The sequence below is a fragment of the Pagrus pagrus genome (genome assembly GCF_965226575.1).
Source record: "Pagrus pagrus genome assembly, chromosome: 22".
NCBI classification, from domain to species: Eukaryota; Metazoa; Chordata; class Actinopteri; order Spariformes; family Sparidae; genus Pagrus; species Pagrus pagrus.
This window is the reverse complement of record NC_140204.1, coordinates 16,730,605-16,746,507: the sequence shown is the minus strand read 5'-3', so window position 1 is coordinate 16,746,507 and position 15,903 is coordinate 16,730,605. Positions and strand designations below refer to the sequence as shown.

At 41.9% G+C, this 15,903-nt stretch overlaps 1 protein-coding gene across 1 annotated transcript in view; it reads right to left on the bottom strand.

The window, feature by feature from the left end:
- Positions 1-12,124, bottom strand: part of hspa12b (heat shock protein 12B) — a 20,679-nt gene extending 8,555 nt beyond the window's left edge. The window contains exons 1-11 of the mRNA XM_084343728.1: positions 12,047-12,124; positions 9,149-9,489; positions 8,929-9,036; positions 8,655-8,786; positions 6,023-6,086; positions 5,412-5,503; positions 4,169-4,293; positions 3,902-4,088; positions 3,473-3,577; positions 3,220-3,336; positions 1,490-1,667 (exon numbers count right to left, since the gene is read on the bottom strand). Coding sequence (XP_084199854.1) covers positions 1,490-1,667; positions 3,220-3,336; positions 3,473-3,577; positions 3,902-4,088; positions 4,169-4,293; positions 5,412-5,503; positions 6,023-6,068 — 850 coding nt within the window. The 5' untranslated portion in view covers positions 6,069-6,086; positions 8,655-8,786; positions 8,929-9,036; positions 9,149-9,489; positions 12,047-12,124. The remainder of the gene's footprint in view (positions 1-1,489; positions 1,668-3,219; positions 3,337-3,472; positions 3,578-3,901; positions 4,089-4,168; positions 4,294-5,411; positions 5,504-6,022; positions 6,087-8,654; positions 8,787-8,928; positions 9,037-9,148; positions 9,490-12,046) is intronic.
- Positions 12,125-15,903: the final 3,779 nt, after the last annotated feature.

The following is a 15,903-nucleotide window of genomic DNA, read 5'->3' as shown; positions in this document are numbered from 1 at the left end:
AGTAGCGAGGCTACGAGGGAAAAAGAAAGCGATTTGGTTGTCTTTGCAATAGCGGAGCCAACAATAACAGCACTTGGAAAAGCTTGGGGGGAAAAGTTTAAAAGTTGCCTGTTTCTATTTTGAAATAGTGGCCTATTGAGCCTGCGGGCAGGAAAACGGAAACAATGAGCTGAAAGATGCTAAAACAGTCCAAAGATCAGTGAGGGGCTGCAGAGTTGGGTGATAACTATCTGTTTGGTTTGGATTTCATGTGACTTTTTTCACATTACACATTTGACACTGATAAAGGTGCATTATGTAAGAATTTTAGTTGAAAACATGATTAAAAAAAAAAAAAAGATCAACGAAATGTGACAAAATAACAGTTTTGACATTATGACATCCATCTTAAGTTAGCATGCTAATCAGCTAGCCCAGGCCCATCTCAGTCCAACGCTCCTATGATAGCTATATGCCTTAAACCAGTGATTCCCACTGATGGGCCCTGAAGCTACTACAGGTGGGCGCTAACGGCTATAGTTATCTCAGTACTATTTCATCCGCAACTTGTTAAATTACTTCACTTTTCAGTTCACATTGTAGATATTGTCAATAGTTTCCCATTTGTTTTTGTATACAGTGTTTTTAACACTTCTGATCCTTTAGATAGATAGATAACAGTTAGCGACAATAGTTAGCCACATGCTACTAGTATGTGTATATGCAGAGCTTTTTAGGAAGCCAGCTAGGCAAGATGACAGGCTAACCATCAACCTTTAACCTAGTAAAAACACCTATGTGATCATGTAAATGATCAAAAATGGAAGAAACACCAGACGAATGACAAACTACAGCGTGGGACTGTGAAAAGTAAAGTTACAGATGAAAAAGTACTGAGATACCTATAGACCCTTAAGAACCGCAAGCGACGGTTACTTGCTACACACTAAATTTAGGCCGCTATGGCTATTTTTCACAGTCGATGCTTGGGAGAGCTGCTAAAAATCGAAGTGACTGATGTACAACGTCTTCTGAAAGCAAGCAGTAAAGCTCTGACCTCTCTGCTGGATAAGGAATTTAAATATACTGTAGAGTTGGCACTGGAAGCTGAAATACGTGCAGATCGTAAAGCGGATCACGTCGCACTACATTGCGCAAGTAAAGAATTGTGTGTGCAGAAACCTCGAACTGAAAAGCATGGTCATACTGCTACAAAGTACGGGTAGGATGCAGAACCTCACGTAGATACAACACACAGAACTGCAAAGTCATGAGGCAAAACCACAAGCAGTATCTGAAGTCAGGTCTTTACTCTCATTGCTCTCTATTTCTTTTACACACACACACACACACACACACACAGAGCTCGTCCTTTATAAAAACCACAATCCCCAAGTGCAATCAAGTAACAACATTTCCAGGAACATAGTGTGGTTTCATGCTCATGACAAAGTCTACAACAGGACACACACAGACTCTCTCTCTCTCTCTCTCTCTCTCTTTTTACTACCTTGTCTGAAGCTGGAGTCGAAGGGCCGTGACCCCTCCAGATCGAGGCCGTTTGTGACTGGCTGCAAGCTCAGGTCAATCACCTGGTGGAGGCGGAGCTTGCGGCAGTAAATGGATGCAGCTTCTGGTTCCAGAGCGATGAGGAGCTGCTCGGGACAGTCGGGAGACACCAGACCAGCCTGGAGGAGGAGAGGGAGGCAGAAACAGGATTGTATTATTGAGCAGACTTAAGGGGCTGAACGAGCACGACTCCATCATGCTTTCATACATGATTCTGCTTTGGTGCATATACACTATAGGCCTAACAAAGTGCCATTAGGAGAGGAGAGCTGGTATATAAGCTCTAGTCTCGATGTATTGGGGGTAAAGTTGAGTGTCTGGAATGATGTGTGTGTGCGCAGGGCGGTGGTCTGGACACTACTTCCTGTGTTTGTACGCCGGTCTCCCTCATTGTTCACTTCTGATGACATCATCACCAGCAGGAAGCACACACACCCCGACGGCCTCAAGCTGGGAGCCAGCGCAGGGTGGGTGTGTGTGCGTATATGTCAGTGTGCATGTGAAAGCGTGTATGCATTAGACTATTTATGTAGGTACCCGAGTGAGTGAAGGGCAGATGAGAGATAAAGGTTAACAAATTGATCCTGTGCATGTGTGTCTGTGTGTGTGTGTGTGTATGTGTTAAAATGAGACAGTTGAACAGCGAGGGAACGAGAACCAGGAAAGCATGACATTAAAATTAAAAGGTTTTACAGTCTTTCCCATCCCAACTATTGTGCTTGTGCAGCACAAGTGCAGACGCAGACACACACACACACACACACACACACACACACACACAGGTCAGGCCACTCTGATTGATGTGTATTGTGATAGGACCCCCCGCATTCCTGTCCATGTACGCACACTTCCTACAAGTCATTGTGACACGTACAGTGCACCGAGCAGGAGTGTGTGTGTTGGTGGGAACATATACAGGGAAGAGAGAGGCAAAAGTGCAGTGTTCCCTCTCTCTCTCTCTCTCTTTGTCCGTGTGTGTGTGTTCTGTCAAAGAAAAATAGAAAGTGATCTTCCATGGGAACATTACTCAGACAACCTTTATCTCATGCTTCAAATGCTGTCTTTCTTTCCATCTTTCTGTTGTTCTTACTCTCTCTGTTACACACACACGCACACACACACGTACAGATGATTGAATGGTCTGGGTAAGTCTGAAATCTAAACTTTTCATGCAACAAGAACAAGAAACAGACTGGATTTAAGCTCAGTGAGAATGTATATTTGGTAATTCAGCTGCATTTTAGAGGGTCTTTTTTAATTTAAAATATTACAAGTTTTTGATTCACAAGGGTCACAAGGGAATGGTGTTATAGTGGTGCATAAAAGACACAAAATGATTAAAAAGAAAACATTTTATAAAAGAAAATACACCAATGTTTGGAACATTCCACAAGTAGACAGGTTCAGGTGATAGTAGCATGATTAGATATAAAAGGGAATTTTCTCAACCCATAAAGCAACAAAAACACTAAATATCAAGAGGTTTTAACCAAAAACCCTCCTTGGCCTCTGTAACAGACAGGTTGATAGTTTGGGCTGACTTAAGAGCATGTGCAGTGTATTGAAAGTATTTAAAGTATTGTTTTTTCTTCTTTCAGCCAGTCATATCCAATGCATGGATTTATTTATCTGTCAGTGTGCATCTGTCAATATGTGTCCGTCTGTTCCTACCAGGTATGAAGCCTCTCTCATGAACTGTTTGGCAGGTTGTCTCCACACAGCGGGGACGGTGATCACCCATCTGATCTCCTCTCCCTCCAGTACAGATGACGACTGGTCCTTCACCTCCTATAAAGAATCGATATGACACTTCCTAAAATCGGACTCAAGATATGAGAATCCATCAGACAGAAAACAAGTAAAACAAGTACACCTTGTTTATAAAGACATATCTAAAAAGAAATACATATTTGTGTAACTGCACCTTTAGGGCATGTTCCCTGAAGAATCGCAGGGCGTGAGCAAACACCTCGATGGCCCTGACCCTCCGACCGTTTACCGCCTCCAGCTCCGTCTCCATGGTGAGGTCCTGCAGCAAACACAAACGCAACTGCTGAAAAAATGCTGCAGGAACAAGTCATCTTTCTGATGCCTTAAGCCTTAAAGGGACTCTCGAAACAGACAGATTTTTATTCCCTTGCACATTTCAAGCTTCTAAATCACTGGATCCTACATTTCCCACGATGCAACTTGATTGTGTTCACTCATTGGGCCCTCCTTGCCTTGTAACAGTCATATAACTCAAACCAAACACCACCAGTTTGTAAAGTAGGCTTTGAAAAAAATGTTTAGGTATAATTTGTGACAACATCAGGATGATTATCTCAGATCTGTCTCATCTGATCTCTCTTACACTCGTGCTGTGGATCTTCATCTTGAACTTATCGAAGTAGAGCCAATGCCGGGCCTCCTCTGGGTCCAGGTCGTGGTAGAAGTCGCGGGCCGCGAACCCAAAACTGTGGAACCGCAAATCAGGAGTCAGCAGCAGACACGTCGGGCTCTTCTGATTGGCCACCCCAGGGTCGCCGCCCTCCCAGCGCCTGTGTGGATTGGAGGGAAAAGATGTTAACGACAGAACATTTAAAGAATACAATTGAAGACATTATAAGCAGACTCTTACTTCATCATGTGTATGGCCTCTGCGTCCTGTGTGAAGCTGAACGCGTAGCCGCTGGAGGTTGTCCCAAAGTCTATCGCCACGACCACCGTGAACGGACAGGCCATCCTGGGTCTGACCTCCACCCGCTGAGAGAGAGAACAAGGCCCGAGGGAGAGGGAGATTTGTGTGTGTTGTAGCTGACACTGATAGGATAACAACTCTTCATAATCACCTCTGTGCTCACCTCCGTGTGTTTATTAGCCGAGCTGGCTGTGCGGCTCTGTGGCCCACAGGATGAAGCCTACTGACTTTGGTGATCCCTCGACTTATCCTCTAATGCCATAACATTAATTGGGAATCGTTTTGTTAATGGTTTAAGTGATTCTTCATATAAAAACAATGCATATTTCCAGCTTCACAAATGTAAATATGAGGTTTGGACTGTTGGACAAAGTTATAAAGGTGTCACTTTCTGATGGCACTTCTCATTATTTTCTTAATCTTTATAAACCAAGCAGTCAACCTATTAAGAAATAAATAATCAGCAGATTTTACTCAGGGGTGCAAGTAACTAATTACAACTTCTCACTGTAATCAAGTCGTTTTTGGGGTACTTCTACTTTTGAGTCTGTAATTTTACTCATACTTAAGAATGCACTACACTATGAGTACTGACTACATTCTGAATTAATAACTTAACTTTTCATCAGGTCACAATTACAGTCTAATACTTTGATTTATGACTAAATATCATCAAACCTGATATTACCCTTATCCTCAGCTGTTTAGTGCCGCTATATAAGCATCCCTACCACAGAGTGAATGAGGTAATGTGGGCTGTCATTGTCTGGAAATGAAGCATGGGTGGGATTTAAACCAATGCCTCTGACAATTCTGTAATAACTAGTTTCTATGAGAGGAAACTGAGCAGAATTATCAGCTTGGCTTTGAGATCTGACGCTGTTTTTCCTTCTTTAGTAGCCCACTTGTGAGAGTTAGTGCCAAAGTGCATATATTTCTTGACCACCGACTGTAGTCTTCATCGGGCACTTGTTTTAAGCCTATACTCCACTTTAAACTGTGTGTAAGTGTTATTATAAACCACTAATAACAGTGAGAAGTGGATGTGGGTTTACACGTCGTGTTTAAGAGCTCTATATAAAGAAAATAAGTAGAAAGAGGAAAGGGTGTGTAGGAATGTCTGTGGTGTGTGTGTGTGTGTGTGTGTGTGTGTGTGTGTGTGTGTGTGTGTGTGTGTGGTTACCGGTGAGGGTGATGGTGTGAGGGGTGTGATGCTGCAGTCATTTCTAGCTGTGGCAGGCGACGAAGGGACTGACGAAGCAGCTGATATGTCATCTGGGGATTAATGGAGAAGAGAAAGACAAGTGTAACACTATGCAGTGCTAACAATTAAAATCTTATAATTACAATGTTTCAGCATTGGAAAAGTGTCACACGTGCTCTACTGAAAAATGAAAAGAATAGCCAAAAAAAAACCTGTTGGTTTAAGGCGATATGCAGCCATGGGAAACCTCTCTTATCAATAGGAAAGAGCCATCATTAGCCTGTCGTCAACCGCTGATACTAATGTACATGAACACGTGCAAAAATACCTTATTTTCCCTGCAGAGATAAGTGGGATAGGGTGTAAACACACTTAACCTGAAGCTCTCGAGATGTGTGGTTGAATATTTATAATGAACTGGCATTACTGGAGTGTCACTGGAATCTGATGTGAGTAATATTCCCAAGTGGGAGAGGGACATGAAAAGGTCAGCGTGTTCACGCTCCAAAAGATAAAGAGGGAAAAGTGAGTCATTTTGCCCATGTTGCCATAGTAATGAAGCATGTGTACAAACTGTATGCGTGTCTCACCGGGTATCTGAAGGCTGTTGGGGTCTGGCTGCACCACGTCAACCATCTTTACAGGAGCCAGGGTCTGCAGAGAAACACGCCAACACTAATGTTATGCATATAGAATCATTAATGGCTTCCACTGTCCTCTACCATCAGTGTGATTTTCAGGACTTCCTGTGTGATGAAGTGTTGCAATTCAAATGGAGGTATAAAATTGTGCAGACATAGAGGTCTAAATAAAATAATAATTGGAAGAATTTAAAAGTTATGACATTTCTGAGTAACTGAGTAACCCTTTTTTAAGGGTGAACTTCCGTTATTTCATTTTGGGCCATTTGGGGGCAGCACAACAAGCTGTAAACATAATATTGACGTGTTATTTCATAAAGTTAATGAACAATTGCCTATCAAAACATCTATCAAAAAGAAGCAACATAAGTAATTTAATCTGTGATGAACACAAGTCCAATATTCACTCTCTTTTAGCTCTGTTTTTGTTCTCCACCAACTCCCGGGGGAAATATCTGACTCTTTAGCTGCTAAATGCTACACAGTGTTCATTAGTTTGTTTGCTTTTGTAAGCTTTGTCCATCTGCTGCTTGGCACTAGACAGGTGGTGCACAATGGATTTATCAGAGCTTTTTAAAGCTAAAAATGGCCGCCTGCTGCAGCTGGAAGTGAGGTTGATGAGAGAGAACCAGAAAAACTTTGGTTGTGGGTCATAAATCGAAAAACAATGAGTTAAAAGGCACTAAAACGCTCTGTAGAGCTGAAGTGGAGCGCAGAGTCTGGTGATCATTTTCTGTTCATAAAACTGTAAATAAGTGCAGCTTTAAACTCCCACTAGTAGTTTGATGATGTTGGAGGTTGGAAGTAGCGTTCAAGTGTTTCCCTGGAAGTCAAAGCAACGGGTGAAATGCACTGTTACCTTAAACAAAATTTAGGATTTCTGTGGGTTTGAACATTGTTGGAAACATTTAGGATGACGTAATTACACAACTCAACAAAATATATAACAAGCGAAGTGAAGTGAAGTGAAGGAGACACACCCCAACCATCTTTCACAGCACCCATCATGCACTTGAACTTCTAGTTCCCAGCTACTATAGCGATGACTGGTTACACTGCTGGTTGCATGGAGAAGCTCTCAAGTGTAAGTTTAAGAATGAGAATGTCTGCCAAGTACTATATATGTTAATGCTATATGACAATAATACCAGCCAACTTTGTCTCGGTTAAACAAACGTGCACCTCAAATTACTCATACACATTTATGACTCACACTTTATGATCAAACAGCACAGATGTGCAAGGAGAAATTACCAGTGGGAGTTGAGAGAATGGAAAGATGTGTGTGCATGAAATGTCAGAGTAGAGTGTGTATTTCATTTGTTTTATTCTTAGTGTCCTGATTAGTGAGCTGTCTCAAAGTTCCCTGTAGGTCCTTCAGCACATGCATCTACTTTTTGTGCATGTGTGTATTGTTTTCATTGGCTTGTGTGTGTTTGTGTGCATTGTATTTCAGCACTGGGTCGATCTGCGATCTGAGCCAGGAGCAAACTAAACAGATGAGTGCAATGAAACAAAGATGTGTTTGTTTAAATCTCTTTCTGTGAGCGAGTGCGCGAGCATAAGTTAGTTTGACATCCTTTCTTTGCGTACATGCACGCCACATCTGTGTGCATTTATTCCCGCTTGTGCCTGAAACATCTTGTGTGCCTGAGTGTGTGCATCACTGGCATTCTTACCCTGCGTCTGTCCTTGCTATTTGATGATAAAACCAGAGACAGGATGAAACTGCACGTACATTTTCCTTTCCTTCTTCAAGCTTTTACCCTCTCATCCTGTCATCTCTTTCAACTCAATGTGCAGTGGACAATTTACTCCCCCTCTGCCCCTCCGTCCTTTTCTTCTCTCTCTCATTCTCAGACACACGACTTAGATCTTGCAGGGGATCAGCAGAACAAGCAACTCTAACTCCCCTGAGACTTCACATTCGGCGCACATTGTGCAACACACTCCACTTTTATGCACCATTAACGATCAAGCTCTCACTTTGAAGTATGGAGAAATTTTGTAAATATTTCTGTTAGACTTACCGGCAAGACAAGATTTAGTAGGGCTTATTATCATGCAGCTTTTTCTTATTAACAGGACATTAAAGGGGCGCTATGTAGTTTTGGAGAAGAGATTCAAACTCGGAATTTTAATATAATAATATTAATGAGGTAATAATACAAAAAACAGAAATATTAATTTTTTTTCCATAACTGAACAAACAAGCTGTTCTCAGAGCAAAATAAGGTCTGCAGAACACTGTTTGAAGCTAGAAAGGTGGCAGGGTCCGCCAAATATAAAACTTTGAGTAAAGAAATTGTGTTGTCCTTTAAGGCCAGTTTGTTTATTCAGTTTATTCAGTCATGAAAACAAAACTAGTTTATTTAGTTTGTTAATCATAAGAATTTAGGAAAATGAAGATACAACTATAGTCCCCAAAAATACATTGTGCACCTTTAATGCAAAATACTACAAACATGAAGCCAAAACGTTACATGACATTTTGCCAAAGCAGCTTCAAAAAGTGCATTCAATCTCCAGAGAAACGTCAATAAATTATAAGTGCAATTATCATCTTTGAATGCCAACTTACCTCTTTGTTTGCTGCTGCAACACTATGTCCTTGTCCTTCTCTCCACAAGTATTTCCCAAACTGAAGTTTTGGCAGTCCGAAGTTTAGAATCCGCCTCCAGGGAGGGAATTGGAGAGGAAGAACAGGAGGAAACTGTGGACACAAGAGGATGCTTTTCTAGAAATCCCTTGTTTAAAACGTGAGACTTCACATCTGCATGCAGATTTCCCAAAATTGGAATTCCCTAATCAGAAAAGTTCACAGTGAGATGTGATGGAAGGAGAAAGAGCTGCACCCTCTACTTCTTCTTCTTCTTCTGAGTAAATCGCAGCTTTTCCTAATGAGGTTCTGAGTTGGATTTGCACTTCTGTCTCTCTGCAGCAGAGCTCACTGCCTCTCCGTTCTGCACAGGAATGTCAGCGAAAAGTAGTGACACACACACACATACACACACATAAGTTGCAGGAGTGGGAGGGCTGTGACAGCGCATAGTGGGGGAATGCTGGGGGATTTACCTCACTGGGAAATTGCAGTGTGTTGGAGACTGAGGGTGGAGTATTCCTGAGCAGGCCGTGTATCCCAGTTAAGTCATCTCGCCCTCTCTTTCCCCTCCCACTCCTCCATATGTATCCTTCCTCTGTTTAATTATCTCTTCCTGTCTTCCTCGTTTCATCTTCTCTTCATCTCTCTTCACGTGCTGCTGCTTTCTTTTAATGTTTTTCTTCGTCTCCTCTTTATCTTTACTGCTTTCCTTTCCTTGTTGCTGTAGCTGCTCCCTTAACCTTTTCATAACGCTCCCTCCAACTTTCTAACTTTGCGGACAAACGCAGGAAGCAGCCAGGTGTGTTCAGTCAGCCTAAAACAAATGATAAACTTCATTCCAATGCTTCACCTTTACCTCCAGCAGCAGGATTACACAAAAACTACTGAACGGATTTCCACAAAACTTGGATGGAGGATGGCTCTCGGTCCAGAGTAGACTCAATTTGTTGCCTTCGGGCTACTCAATGTAGCTTCCTATTTATCCTACGGACATGAGAGTGGTATCAATCTTTTCGTCGGAATCTTGGAAAAGACAACAAGCACACTTTCCAAAATGTCAAACTATATCTTTAATGAAAATTTAATTTGACTAGACTGTATATAAATACACTTGCCGCCTGTTGTCTGCATGATATATGTCTTTTCGTATGCTGTGAGGCTGTAGACTTGTATCTGTGGAGGTTCACATCATTGCTGCAGGGATCTGATTTCTCCCCACTAGAGCTGTGATTGAAAGCATACATTAACCCCCAGTGCTCTCTCTCTCTCTCTCTCTCACACACACACACACACACACACACACACACACACACACACACGGACTGAGACTAGCCGGCCCCACTCTCATGGGCAGAGGAAGTCAGACCTCTTGAGTATGCGAAAGAAAAGGCCTCTGGTATATACACACACATCCACATACACTCAGTCTCCTTGTCAGATTTCTAAATCGAATTAGGGTGCATGAGTGTGTGTGTGTGTGTGTGTGTGTGTGTGTGTGTGTCTGGAAGCCATTACCTGGCATGTCTCCCCTCGCTGCCCAAAAACCAAGAGGCCCCATATGGATCCTGCCATCACCTCTCTCTTATTTTCTTTCTCCTTCTTTCTTTCCCTTTATTGCCTCTTTTATTGTTCTTCTACATCTGTCCTTTCTCTCTTTTATAGGCCCCTCTCTTGCATCTTTCTGTGTAGAATCCATTTTATTTGATCCCTCACCCGCAGTCATTTGCTCCAGTTAATTTTCTAATGACTTACATTAACTGTTGTATGGCAACATTTCAACAGCTTTGCTATCAAATCTGTGGTTGTCATAGTTTTGGGCATTTGCTTGACACCTCCGTTTGGCAATCAAACCTCCATTAGACCTACTTAAAAAACACCAGGGAGGCCGAGGTCAAGCTCCTCCATCACTTCAGGATCACCTCAGGGACACAGAATTATGAAAAGGATCATAAGTCTTCGCCTGAGCACAGCTTCACCCTTCTCCTTGGAGGACGCAGGAAGCCCAATGTAGGAAGTGATGGAGTCAGGTGACAGGAAGGAACCCCTGTGTGGCATTCCTCTCATGAATCCCGCATTATCTCAGGGACCCTGGAAGTCCTCAAGCGACGGAAACACACCCATAACATACACATGCAAGCGTGCACACAAACACACACACACTGTTCTCCCTCCAGCTCCTCTAAATAGACCAAAATCTAAATCGCTCGCTGAGTGAGAACCTGTTACTTCCCCTCCAGATAGCATCAGACAACACACAAATTTTAGGAATTTCGTATTTCTAAGGGCAGTTACTAGACCTTGTTTATAGCTTTAGCTTTACACATTGTCGACCACAACATACATTTATGTTAGTTCATCTTAAGCAACAGGAAAATTTCTTTCTTTCTTGCTTAGAGTTGGATGCTATCATCGGCACCACTCGTATCTTATTGTGCAGTAAATACAACTAACAGCCATCTCACTTACCTTAGCACAAAGAGTGGAAACTTAGGCCGATGCCTGCACTGCCGCAGGAATCAGCAGCCTAAATACAGCAATGAATTTAAAATCACCTGTATTTTGTGATAAACCAATCTCAGCTCAAGGACATCCTACTTGTTTGTTCTGAAACTTTTGACCATGTCACAAGGTCTTCATTTGCATGTGGAGTTTTAAGTCAACATAGATTAAAAGACATCAAGGACCTCAATAATTCCAGTGAACCTTGGGCTAAGTTGTTTTGTCAGCTGCTGTTTCTAATGTCAAGAATGATCTTGAAGCTTGAGATATGTGATCTTTTGGCCTTTCAAACAGCCATAATCACTGTTCTGCACAATCACGTCATTTGGAAAAATGTTATTCTTCCCTTTTCTTTCATCAAGGTGAATAATGGTCAAGAATTCGCAGGCCCAATTGCATTTGTAATGTAGGTTAGAAAGTGGTAATAATTATGTATCCTTGCCTATAAATAAATCATCTGGCACAAGTACTACATGACTTTTTGCACCATTTTTCAAGCAAATATATCAAACACACAAGGGGCCCAGACCCTGAACATGCACACAGGGGAACCATTAGAGGAGTGAAGTAGAAATATCTGCATATACTGTGTGAACCCTTGTTTCTGTAGGGTTTCTGGAACAAATGTACAGCAGTCCTTGTTAAAATCGAACACACTGTCGGCCTGTAGCTCATTGGAGTGTTCGAAGCCCCTCAGTGGTGAGTGTGAACAGGAGTATTGAGTTTGTTCAGAAAATAATAAAGGCAATCTTGTACCGTTGAGCGTGTGCTAACGTGCCACTTCCTGTTCCATGTGCGTGTTAGGGTGTGTCTTATGTTCCAGTGTGTGTTTGCGTGCATGTGTGTGTGCAAGCAGCACTGGACTAACTCACCGGTGAAGCCTGGGGTGGGGAGCCAGGGCCACAGGAAAGGCTGGGGTAGAAGATACACACTCTCTCTCTCTCTCTCTCACACACACACACACACACACACACACACACATATTAAACATGACTGCCCTCTGACATCAAGTCTGGGCTATTGTGTAATAATAAAAAGAGGGAGGGCGAGGGAGAGAGAGAGGTACAGGAAGGGAATTTATGATTTATGATTCAATGGCAAAGACAGAGGGGGAAATTTATGACGGAGGGGGACTGGAGGAGGGAGCGGAGGGAGGTAGGGGGACGTCATGTAACAGCAGTGGGGAGAAGGAATGAGGGGGAAAGAGTTAAAGTACCTCCTTTTTGTCTGCACCTAAATGGTGAGTTTGAGGTTGCATGATTTGGTTCCATGATATTGCTGTGCAATCCCATGACAATGTGCAGGTGTGAGCTGTATATTAAATCTGCAATATGCGGCGTCTCAGATCAAACTTCTCTTCTCCCAAAGACGTCACTAACTTCCTTTGCCATGATTGAATGGAGCAGAAATCACAGATAAAGCCCAGGGTGTGTGTGTGATCACAAGGAGGCCTTTATGAGTTTCTCAAAGACAGGTTTCACAGGTCATTGAGGATAAATCCACTGCAGACATGCACACACACAAACTCACACACACTGATTTGAGCTGACACTCAGAAGGAACATCTGGCGTTCTTGAGCACTGATTTAATGTCCCCATCTCTTTCTCCACACATGTGCACTAGCATGCATCTTGCATCCAGCTGAGACAATCCAGAAATACTGTAGCAAGCTGAAAATCTGTTAAAGCGTCGATTTACAATGACGTGGAGCTTCTTTGTCTGTTAACTAAATGAAGACCAAGCACTGGTTTATACTGAGGTTTAGAGCCTGATGGATATATCGGTTGGCCAATATTATCGGCCAATATGTGGCCTATCACAGATGGTATCAGCATATTTAGGTACATACTCTGTTTATATGAATATCAGCTGATATAGCGATATTTGACTATCTTTACACCCCAATGAATATGCAGCACTTAACTTTCAAGATGTGGCCTTTAATTGCCCTGTCATTAATAGAGAGATAATGCACACACAAATGCCCTAATTAGGTAATCTTTGTGAGCTGAGGGCTGATAATTTAACAAGAAAAACATGTCCCCCCTGCTCTGTTGGAACTTTTGTGTGAATGCTGTGAACTTTATAGTGTGAGAAAAGCAGTTAAAGATGATAAAAGTCTGACTCAACTTTAAATTAACCAGGGCTCCAGGCTTACTTTTTATGCCAATTGTACTGGTGAACCTAGCTTTTTCATTTAGGTGCACCAGGACATGATTTAGGTGAACCCAACAACGCATATTGCTTTAACAAATTATGTGAGTGGTTGAAAACATGAATAAAGGTGCAGACAGATGTTTTTCATCCTTTTAAATCACTGCACATGTGAAAGGAAATTTCAGAAACAAAAATGTATAATGTTTTAATCTGACCTGCTGAATACCAGGTGCACTGGTGCAACTAATGAAAATGTAAACGCACCCTAGAGCCCTGTTTATCTGTGTATTACTGACAATTGAACAGCAGTTGGTGCAGAAATGACTAGCCCTGCACTGACTGACATTCAAAGTCATAAATTCAACGATGGACAACAGAGAAGAAGTAGAGAAGCAGGTTCAGACATGGTGCAGCAGGTCCCTCAACATGACTGTTTATGAGAGTGGGAGTTGGAACAGGGTGCAGAGTTGACTTCCTTAGATTCAGCTACACAACTTCATCCACACAGACAACATAATAATAATGTTTCTGCCAGTGGACACACCATACTGCCCAACAGCCACAGTGTGTCACAGTCGCCCTCCACTGTGATGTTAGGGTAATGCACCCTCTTTTCTAACCCACAAGTGCCTGAGATGATTCGTTTTAAGAACACAGCCGGGTTGATCCAAGTGAAAGTTGTAATCATGTGCTGTGTATTTGAGGTGCTTTGGACAGAGGCTGAATGAAGATTTTCAAAATGTAACACAAATAAGACGTGGGATTTTTAAAAAGGTGTTGCAGTTGCATGTGTTGGAGTGCCAACAGGCTTATTATGTATACAGCCTCAAAGTAGGTGCTTGCCAATACATTAAAGGATGAATTCACTGGAAAATGAAAATGCAGTCATTATTTACTCACCTCCATGCTGATGGAAATTTGGGTGTAGTGAAGTTCTGAAGCGCACGGCAAAAGAGTGTTGCAGCATTCTCCGAAACAACTGAAGTAGCTGAGGCCTTGTTTTATAACCTAAAAAACCAACATAAAAAAACGTAAGATGGCTCCATACAGCTTACACAGCATAAATTGATTTTAAAAGATGTTATTTACACCCTTTTGTACGCCAACATCTTCACTGCAGCTGCTAGGCTAACAGCATTAGCGAGCACCCCATGGATTTTCATTTTTGGGCGAAACCATTTTAAGAACACAACCTTCGAAGGACTTCATTAAGAAGGGAAAATTTAAACGTACAATTTACAACTATTTTCAAAAAAAACTACAATTTCAGCATGCAGGCAGAAAAATTGAACTTTTCAAAACATAAATACAGAGAGTCAAATACACATCATACATTCCCGTCATCACCTTATTTAGGATATGTTTATCTGATTTAGCACAGGTGTCATCACTGAAACACATCCTCAGCTCTCTAGACAGGTGAAGGTGAGTTTTTTTGCTTTGACCAAAAATAGACAAAATTCACTGAGGCTATAAAAGGCTGTGATGCAAGTGAGATGGCAGCTCTGTGTGAACAGAATGGGTAAAACTTTCACACTGCTTTTTTTTTTTGTCTGTGGCGTAGTGGCACAGTCTGTCTGCCATTGTCCTGGATAAATTACACTGTTTCAGTGTCTTTCATCATCATTTTTACTATTCCCCATTAGCAACTCCGTTAAATCCAAAGATGTGTGTTGTTGCTCAACCTGAATGACAATTCTAGCAGTCAGTTGTCTGTATTGGAGTTCCTTTCCGATATTCAATTACAACAATAATGTAGCAATACAAGAAACAGAAAATCAGGCTCAGACGCCAAGGAGTGTCTTGATTTATTTGTTCAGCCACACATAATTAGCTTACTTATCTGTGAGTGTATTGCGGTTTCATCAGGTTCTCATTAACACCAGTGTAATTTAAAAGCTTCTTTTGGCTTGTGATCAGCGAGCAATGATCAAATACATAATAGAACGTGGTTATACTTTTTCTGTGTCGCAAAAAATGCACATGAGATGTGTAACTTCAACCTCGAAATATCTTTTTATCCAGATAGTTAAGATATTTGGAGATTGCAGGAATACCTTTGAGGTTAGTGTGTTACAATGTCTATCTGGGACCAAAAAGCCTAAAAAGATCCAGATGTAAGAGTATTTCAAGAATCCTTCACGTCATATTTCCAGAGAAACCAGATAGGATTTCAATGTAATGGTGACAGATGAGGGACAAGGTGGTGATTCCCACGCCCCTGAAAAGTATGTGCACGCCACTGCTCACACTCACATATCAAATGTTTTCATCTTTCATCTCTCTGCTGTACATTTCCTCTTATCCTCTCGCTTTTCTCGCCCCAAAACAACCTTAACAAACATAAAAGTAGAGCCTCGTCTCTTAAAGAAAGGTCAGTCCTAGTTAAAACGGCCACGTTGTCAAATATTAACCGGTCATATTGATTACAAAAAAGGGGCACCAAGAAAAACGGTTTATATTTTGTTTACTTACGTGAATGGAGGGGTGGGGCGGGGCGTTTGGTGGCCTGGACCAATAGCAACCCAAGAAGGCGTTGACTGACGTAGATTCCCACCAATGACTGAAGTG